The sequence below is a fragment of the Miscanthus floridulus genome, chromosome 1 (assembly GCF_019320115.1).
Source record: "Miscanthus floridulus cultivar M001 chromosome 1, ASM1932011v1, whole genome shotgun sequence".
In the NCBI taxonomy this organism is placed as follows: Eukaryota; Viridiplantae; Streptophyta; class Magnoliopsida; order Poales; family Poaceae; genus Miscanthus; species Miscanthus floridulus.
Window position 1 is genome coordinate 119,786,779 of NC_089580.1, and position 9,455 is coordinate 119,796,233.

General features: G+C 40.0%; 1 protein-coding gene across 1 annotated transcript; it reads left to right on the forward strand.

Annotated features, from left to right (window-relative positions):
* The first annotated feature begins 415 nt into the window (after positions 1–415).
* Positions 416–8,975, forward strand: LOC136539685 (protein ENHANCED DISEASE RESISTANCE 2-like). The gene is made up of 21 exons (XM_066531651.1): positions 416–1,021; positions 1,140–1,193; positions 1,423–1,488; positions 1,788–1,894; positions 2,458–2,531; positions 2,660–2,776; positions 2,860–2,900; positions 2,989–3,089; positions 3,188–3,283; positions 3,603–3,667; positions 4,856–4,927; positions 5,089–5,244; positions 6,232–6,452; positions 6,528–6,567; positions 6,638–6,792; positions 6,905–7,006; positions 7,438–7,482; positions 7,704–7,844; positions 8,010–8,105; positions 8,230–8,331; positions 8,428–8,975. Exons 1-21 carry the CDS (start codon positions 776–778, stop codon positions 8,524–8,526), a joined length of 2,196 nt encoding a protein of 731 aa, XP_066387748.1. The 5' UTR covers positions 416–775; the 3' UTR covers positions 8,527–8,975.
* Positions 8,976–9,455: the final 480 nt, after the last annotated feature.

Here is a 9,455-nt window from a genome sequence, read left to right on the forward strand (position 1 = left end):
TTCTGTCCAGGAATGAAAGTGATGTAGGCAATTGCATGCTTGCATGGTATTCCTGTTCCTTGCCACACCCTGCAAACATAGGTTCTCTCCTTTAAGTTCACCACAAACCTAAATGCTGTATCACTGCTTCCCTTTGCACAAACTTCTGCTACTCCATCATTCTCTGTAATGACATCAATGTCCAGGTTAAAGCTGTCCTCCCTCAACTTCTGCACAATGTGGGGTAGGATCTTGCCTTCAAACTTTTTTGTAACTTTTTTCCTGTTATTCCATTTAATTAGCATCTTCTGTCTGATGGTATCCATCAAATCATCTAAATGCTTGCCCTTTTCTTTCTTTATCCAATTATTAAAGGACTCAACTAAATTGTTGGTCACATAGTCAACCTTGCTCTGTACTCCATACTAGCTCCTACTCCACAACTTCTTATGAGTTTCTTGCAGGTACGAGGGGCATGGCCTCCCCAACTTTATAGGAGCATTGACGATTAGGCATATTTTTTAATGGCTCCTGATGCTCTTGTTTGGTTGCGTTGCGTCCATGGCCTCTCTTCTGCGTTCTCTTCTGCGTCCATTCTTCGATTTCGATCTCACCGAGGCCGATGGAGCAGACGACTAGGGAGTCCACTATTCCCGAGAAGAAAGCGGAGCGGAGAATCCAGGAGATGGGAGGAGCTCAGCAGCAGCTGCTGTAGCTGCGTTTGGTGGATCGAATCGATCGTCACCTGATGCTGTGTTTTTGCTACTGAGGAGAGGGAGGGATCTGAGGGAGGGGGATGATGTCGTCCTCGTCCTCCTCGGTGGTGTACGAGGGGTGGATGGTCCGTTACGGTCGGCGCAAGATCGGCCGCTCCTTCGTCCACACCCGCTACTTCGTGCTGGAGCCACGGATGCTGTCCTACTACAAGCGCAAGCCGCAGCACAAGGCCGACAAGGTCGGGGGAAAGCTCCCCATCAAGTCCCTCCCCATCGATGGCAACTGCAGGGTGGAGGACAGGGGGCTCAAGATGCACCATGGACATGTACAACTGTTTTCCTCTCTCTCTCTCTTCTTCTTTTTGGTGTTCTTCTTTTTTGTTATCATAATTCTGCGATGACTGCGATGGTGATTCCATTCGGGCATTACTTCTACTGCTGCAGATGCTTTATGTCTTATGCGTCTACAACAAAAGGGAGAAGCACAACCGCATCACGGTAAATCCATGATTTATTCATTCGGAGCAACTTCACTTTATTTAGTGCATTCAACAGTAGATTGCCGAATTTCAAACTGCTTTCTATCGTTGCCAACTTTTTTTCTTCTTCCCATTTCATCTCTTTTGTGCCTAATATTATGATAGAAGTCTTTGGATTTGCATCCTACATGCTGCCTTCAGTTAAATACCACTCATTTAGCTCAATCCCTTTCTGTGGCATGCATCAGATGGCGGCATTCAATATACAGGAAGCTCTAATTTGGAAGGAGAAAATCGAGATGGTCATCGATCAGGTTCAACACGTGGAAACCCTAAACTGTGCTAATCTGTTACTCATATTGCAAAGTACTAGTAGAACATGAAAGTGATTATGAATAGGGATGCAAATGGATGCCACCTAAGGGTCTTGACTGATCCTCTTTAGTTACTACTCCAAAATTTGGTCACATTTTTTGAAAACTAGTATTCATAATAATTGAACTAAAGAGGGTCGTTGGAGACCCTTAGGGGCAGCAATTCACACCCTAATTATGAATCTACATAATAGCAAATTTTCCTGTGGTTTACACTAGTTTCTTTTTGAATGGTGCAGCAACAGGGAGTAGCGCCGAGTGATGGCAACAAGGCCTTTAGCACATCGCAGCAAAAGGCTAGCTTAGAAAATGGAAGGAAATCTTCTTCATCTGACCGCGAAAGTCAGTAAGTAGCTGACTTCCATGGTTCTGTTGCCAATTATGCTTCTATTTTCACTTTTATGGTTCTACCAGTTTCTGCTATTGCCCTTTCAAGTTCATTTGTTTCTATGTTGTGGCTAAAGCATTTTTTGATACCCTTCTCTGCTAACGCTTTGCTTGTACCAGTTTGGTAATGTTTTGGCTACATCTCCCATCTTTCTTATTTGGGCTCTCAACAGCTAGTATTTCTGAAAACGTCACATTGGCAGGATGATTATTTTTGTTCAGATGGTATTCTTCTGAGATGCTACTTTGTGATCTAAACATTTAAACCTTTATGATCTTAAATAAGTAAACACTGGGTAGGTGTGTGCCTCAACTCATCTAGCACTTTGGTTTTGCAGTAGTTTACAATGAAAGAAGGAAGACTTTCTTGTTGAATGCATTTTAACTCAAGTTTGTGTATACTTGACAAATCTCAAACTCTACTAGCGCCTGGGTGTAATTTTATTTCTGTCTGTTGCATGATAATATGCAGAATTATGAACTTCTACCAAAATGATATGTGCCCATATTCTCTCATGGCAGGTACAGTCATGAAGAGGAAGAAGAAGAAGAGGAAAATCAGCGATCATTGCTAAGGAGAACAACAATCGGGAATGGTCTGTAACATGTCACCTAACTTGGCTTGCCTGTTCCCTTCCACACGCACGCACGAGCTAGCTAGCTAAACAATAATTATTTTCTTTCAGCGCTTAACAAATAATTGTTCTACTGTTGCCTTTTGCAGGCCCTCCAGAATCTTTATATGACTGGACCCGTGAAAATGATTTGGGAATATCAAATCAAGGAAGCCCTGAGCAAGTTTTCTCTAGAGGACACTGGCGCCTTGTCAGATGCCAGAATGGCAAGAACTTCTGTTTTGCTCGTAACTCTGTTTCTCTGCTGTGTAACTGGGTTGCTCTTCTGATGTGGTGTTGATTTCTTCAGGCCTCCGCATTTTTGAGGAGCTCCAAGATGTTGATTACCTTGTAAGTTATTGATGGGTATAGCTATGTACAGGTAGTGTAAATCTAAGCCATATTCTCATGTTGCTTGATGCTTGTCTGCTATTAATAGGCAAGAAGCTGTAGCAGAGCAATGAAGGCTGTTGATGTGGTTGAAGCCTCCTGTGAGGCTATATTTCAGCTTGTTATGAGCATGGATACTACACGTTTTGAGTAATTCTTTCTTTCTACGTTTAATAAATTTGCTCCACAATTGTGCATTATTCTTTTCCTTAAACTTATCCATATTATTTACTTTTTCGTTTTGTAAGGTGGGACTGCAGCTTTCAGTATGGTAGTCTGGTAGAGGAGGTCGATGGCCACACTGCAATACTATACCATAGGCTACAACTCGATTGGTTCCCAATGTATGTTTTACCTTTTGCTGGAAATATTCCTCTCATGACCTTATGTATCTGTACTCCACAAGAAGTGCGGAGTCATTGCAAAATCATGACACATTGTTTTCTTGGTAAAAAAATGACATGATGCCACATGTTACATTAATGATATATGCATGTTGGCTTTTTAATTGGTTGGTGCTAAGTTGTACTATATTTCCTAGGAACATGGATTAAATATTGACTCTTGTATTTCATGATTAATGTTTATCACAATCTTCATGAATTCAAGGTTATTTAATTAATTTTATGGAGCCTGTCATGGATTTGATGAATACTTTGCCAGGTTTGTTTGGCCTCGTGATCTTTGTTATGTGCGCTATTGGCGGCGCAATGATGATGGAAGCTATGGTTGGTACTCTGGTACTTTGTGGTTGTTTGGATCTCAAGATTAGAAATTTGTTTTCATGAAACAGATATTATGAGGAGTTTTTAGAAAAATGAATTTTAAGTAGGCATTCTGTTATATTTGTTTATTCATTAGTGTGTTTGGATTGGTAGTAGTGGAACTTGTTTCATTGTAGGTTCCAAAAAATGGCATGAGATCAATCATCTTGCAAACTAATTGTAATTGTCAAAGGAGAGCTAGGTAGGTGAATCAATGGAAGTGCGAGATTCCCGGCCAGTGAAACAATTGCAGCATACACTGGTTTTGATAAAAACGCCTTGGAGTCAGATTTGCTAAAATATGGAATTTTGAATTTACTGGAAACCAGTTTTTCTTAACTCCAAGTTAATTGAGTGAAATAAACAATGTCTTACAGATGGCAAACTGAAACAAGTTTTAAGGAATTTAGTTTTTGTAAAACTTGAGATGCAAACAACCCCTTAGGCTTACTCATAGCCATGTTCCATGCGATATACATGTATATATGAACATGTAGGGCCTGTTTGGACGAGTCTGTTTTTTTTCTCTCTCAAACACGCAGGCTGAAGGGCGGGCCTGGTGCAAGCAGTAGAGTCTTACCGCCTGTGACCGGAAGGTCCCGGGTTCGAGTTGCAGTCTCCTCGCATTGCACAGGCGAGGGTAAGGCTTGCCACTGACACCCTTCCCCAGACCCCGCACAGAGCGGGAGCTCTCTGCACTGGGCACGCCCTTTTTTTCTCAAACACGCAGGCTGCGTCTGCGTATCATTATATTAAGAAGAAAGAGGGACAAGAACCCTTACAAAACACACACACCCATACTACCAAGAAACTAGGTAGACATATGCACCTATTACAGTAGATAAATCCGACCCCGACCATCACTATACCTCAGTTGTCTACTGTCTGTAGAGCAAAGAGGTAAGAAATACCTCTTGCTCCAGCCTTTCCCCAATTGGATGAGTCTGTTTGGATGAGTAGTTTTAGAAAACTGTGGTATCATGAAACTGTGATTTTATAAGCTAAAGACATACAAAGCCGTGGTTTAAAAAAACATTTTTCAAAACTGTAGTATTTATCCAGTGCTCCAAAAAATATTTTACATCCAGACAGGGCCGTAGTCATTTATGTTTATGACTTGTATTTGATTATATTCAGTAATTTTATTTGCAGTTGTGTTGTTTCAATCCAGAGAGCACCAAAACTGTGGTCCACAACCAGGATTTGTAAGGGCACATATTGAGAGTAAGCAAATTGCTCTGATGAATTCGTTACTGCACAATCATTTGCAACTTATGTTCATTTATAGCATGTTAGCAACCAGGGCTGTTCGAGAAAATAGTATGGCAGTCAGGGCTTCCTTTTCGTAACTTTTCTTCTCTTTGACTTGCATTTATTTATTGTAGGTGGTGGCTTTAACATTTCTCCCCTGAAATCCCGTAACGGAAGAATCCGAACACAAGTGCAGCATCTTATGCAGATAGATTTGAAGGGTTGGGGGGTTGGTTATGTACCTTCATTTCAGCAGCATTGCCTCCTTCATATGCTGAACAGTGTTGCTGGTACAAATAACCTTCTGAATAAGTTCTGGATGGTATCTTTATTATTTTTTCTGTGTTGTACATAGTACTCAGAGAAAACATTTGGTTTATCTTATTCTCGGTTAGGATTTGGAGTAACTTCTCAACTGAGACGGGACCTTTTTGTGTGAGGCTGCTGGCTTGACCAGTGTCCATACACTTTTATGTTTTGTCATTTTAGGTGGCCCAGAGCTGATCCATTGCATGTTAGATGAGTTAACAGGTTCCTTTCCTGGGTGTTTAAAATGGTTGCCATTGTGATACTGACACCTTACAAAAATAACAAAGTAGTCTACTATTATATGCTTTCTGTTGAAGATGATGTTTGGAGAAATGTTTTCTTGTTTTTCCTTGCCCAGTTCTTCATGCAGCATGGAGACTCACTTTCAGCAGGACATTACAACTACAAGCCTATTGCCAGTTACCACCTTGGCAGTGGTTGACCTTCAGCATAAATCAAGGGGGTCCCCAGAGCAGTTAGGAATAGTCCTTATGCATGACATGTTTAGGAGACAGTTGCCGTTTTCTTGTGCATGACTGTTCAAGCATATTACATATACTCCCTCTGTCCCAAATTATAGGCCATTTCGATGTTTTGGCTTGTCTAATTATATAGCTTTTGCTATGCACCTAGATATACACTATGTCTAGATTCATAGTAAAAAGTAAAAAACTATGTATCTAGAAAAGTTGAAACGACCTATAATTTGGAATAGAGGGAGTATTATGCAATATCAACTAAGGTGATGTACAATCCTGCAAAAAATGGTGTATCCTTAGATTCATTGCCATCGTGTACTCGGCATGCATCCTACGAGTACTCCATTTCATTTTTCTTAGACATAGGCTGCAGCATGTCATCCTCCCCTCTCAATTTAGGAAACTGAATATTTTTTTTCCTCAAACACTCGGAAACTGAATATGATATATGTTCTCTATTACTCACTGTGCCTTTTTCTCCCCTGACAGGGCTCAGAGAATGGTTTTCACAAAGTGATGAGAGTCAAGTGCTTCCTAGGATTCCTGTTATGGTCAACATGACTCAATCTGTTTCTTCCAAGAAAGGCAGAAAAGCACAAGAGAGTACTACGCAAACCAGCATTCAGATGGATCCAAGCAGACATTCCACAGCTCTTGAGGAGGAATCTGATGAAGATGACGAATTTCTGATACCTGAATCTGAACCAGAGGTTGATGAATTGTTTTTAGTTTTTCCAGTGGATCTTTTCTGTCATTTTTTAAACAAGACTACATTTTCTATGCAGCCATCAACACGTGAGGATGCTGCAGATATTAGGCAGTCAGGTATATATATTCTATTTTCCTTGATTATATCTGTACAAAGAGTCTAGTTCACTTTATGAATTCTATCTAGGGCGGAATGATGATGATTCAGATCAGATTGATTTATCTGGGTTTTCTGGGAATTTACGTCGGGATGACCGTGATAACAGCCGTGACTGCTGGAGAATATCTGATGGGAACAATTTCAGAGTTCGAAGCAAGAATTTTGTATATGATAAAAGCAAGGTTTTGATCTTCCTCATCACTAGACCATTTCATTATCTTGCTAATACTGCTGTAGAATCATTTTGTCTGTTTTCTAGGCCCTATTGTTTATGATATTTATTCTTCTCGATAGGTTCCTGCAGGAAAGCCTCTTATGGAGCTTGTCGCTGTTGACTGGTTTAAAGACGCAAAGCGAATGGACCAGGTTGCTAGAAGAAAAGGCTGTGCAGTTCAAGTGAGTTCATGTTTGAATCCTGATATCATTAACTAGTCTGTAATGCATGGAAGAAAGGAAATGAATAGCACCCTCTTCTAATTTTTGTAACACGGAGAAGCAAACCCTCTGTTTTTGAGCCTGAACAGTTCTTGCCACTGCTTGTGGAAGTCCTTGTTGACAGGCTCATAAAACGATGCTTGGATATAATAGTCATATTTTGCTGAGAGCCAGGGTTGTACTTGTATATGGAGTTAGCGTAGCATCATGCTTTGCACCAAGAGCCATGTTTTATTCTTTCTTATTACATTTAGCTTTTCTGTGTATATATTTAAGGCTTGGCATTTTTTTACCTTTTGTGTTTAACCATGAATGTGTTTGATGTGGTGATGCTCAGTTCCTGCTAAGTTGTCACTTTTTCCCCATTTGATAATATTTTGCTTCGGTTCTAGGTAGCGGCTGAGAAGGGACTGTTTGCATTGGCTATAAATCTACAAGTAAGTCTTTCCATGGGCATTCCTACACAAAATGTGTCAAAGCCCTCTAATTACGGCATTACCTTACTCATTTCTAGTTTTTTTTTGACATTTTTTTTATAAGGCTACTCATTTCTAGTTGTTGGTCTTGATAGATGTGTCTTGTAACAATACTATCATTGTCCACTGTTGTTGTGAATTGTGAACCAGCAATAATGATGCAAGTATGATTGCTTTTGTAGGTTCCTGGCACAACAAACTATAGTATGGTTTTCTACTTTGTTACGAAGAAACTGATACCAAACTCCTTATTGCAACGCTTTGTTGATGGTGATGACGAATATCGGAATAGTAGGTTCAAGTTGATACCATCAGTTCCTAAGGTGAAGTTCTCTCTATCCCCACCATTCTTTAGAAATCCTGTGAGGTCAATGTGAAAAGTGTATAAGTAAGAAGGGCAAAAGAAAGGATACGATGAATCTTGCTATAAGTTGCTGGTGAATTCAATCAAATCCTTTTGTCTGATGTATTTCACCTTTGAATTTCAGGGCTCATGGATTGTCCGCCAAAGTGTTGGCAGCACTCCTTGTCTATTAGGAAAAGCTGTTGACATTACCTATATACGTGGCTCAAATTATTTAGAAGTAAGACTTCGAGAAACCTTCTGAAGCTTATGTCTGCCTACATTTTGGCTAAGAAATACTATGTGAAGGCTTGGGCTGACTTGACCCATATTTTATGTTGCATTATGGTGATGTAACCGTGCAGATAGATGTGGATATTGGCTCGTCTACCGTGGCGAATGGAGTCTTGGGGCTTGTGTGTGGTGTGATAACAACACTAGTTGTCGACATGGCTTTCCTTGTCCAGGTAAGCCTCATTTACTCAGAATCACATGTTTGTTAAAAAAAAATTCATAAAACATTGGCTGAACCGCTGAATTGTTGGCCTTAATAATGTCGGCAGGCTAATACATACGAGGAGCTCCCAGAAAGACTGATCGGGGCAGTTCGCATGTCGCATATTGAACTGTCATCGGCAATAGTTCCGGTGCTCGAGGATTAACCCTAACGTGGCAGAACCGTGGCAGAACCGTTTGAAATAACATATCTTTGGAGATGCTCGTCTTTCGATAGATACTAAGCACCCTGAAAGTTGGCTACATCAGTTTCATCGAGCACATACTAAGGGAGAACTTGAACAATCCACGTTTTTCATCTACAATCCAATAATGAGAACGGGTTTATAATACTTAGTCCATTTTATAGAAAGAGTTCTCGGAAATACATTATTACAATGTCAAGTTTAGAGTATGAAATTTAAACAGCGAAATTAAAAACATCTAACGATAAAATAAAGGATCCGTCTGTGTCCATCAGAAGAATCCTTCACACAATTATCATTCCTCAAGCTGCACTTGTAATAGGGGTAAATAAACCCTGAGTATACAATGTACTTGTAAGACTTGTTCGACTAGTGGGAATAATTTCTCGACTTCAAAGGATATGATAAGTTTTATGGTTTGTTGGGTTTTCTTTTTCTAAAAAACATTACTAGTAGTGAATCCTTATATATATGTTTTATTAGCGGTCATGATTAGTTCATTAGCTAACTATTGTAACACCCTAAATTTTGCATATTTTTGAAATAGGAGAAAATGATTAATTATGTATTTGGTGGGAATTTGAATTTAGGAAAAAATAATAAATTTTATTAAATTAAAATCAAATGTAGGTTCATAATCATGTGTGTGCATTCATGCTGCTCTGCTGCATAATGATTTTTGAATGGTTTGATTTGAAAATCAAATTTCTACTTATTTGAATTTTGCCTTCAAAATTGGTTTGTAAAATAGAAAAGGGAACTCTTTCTTCCTTCCTCGCTTTCGGCCTGCTTGGTTTGCATGCCGTGGCTCGTTTTCTCCCGCCGGCCCACTCGCCCTTGTTCCAGTGTCGGCGTTCTTCTCCTCTCCGCTTGGGTCGGAGCCCAACTTG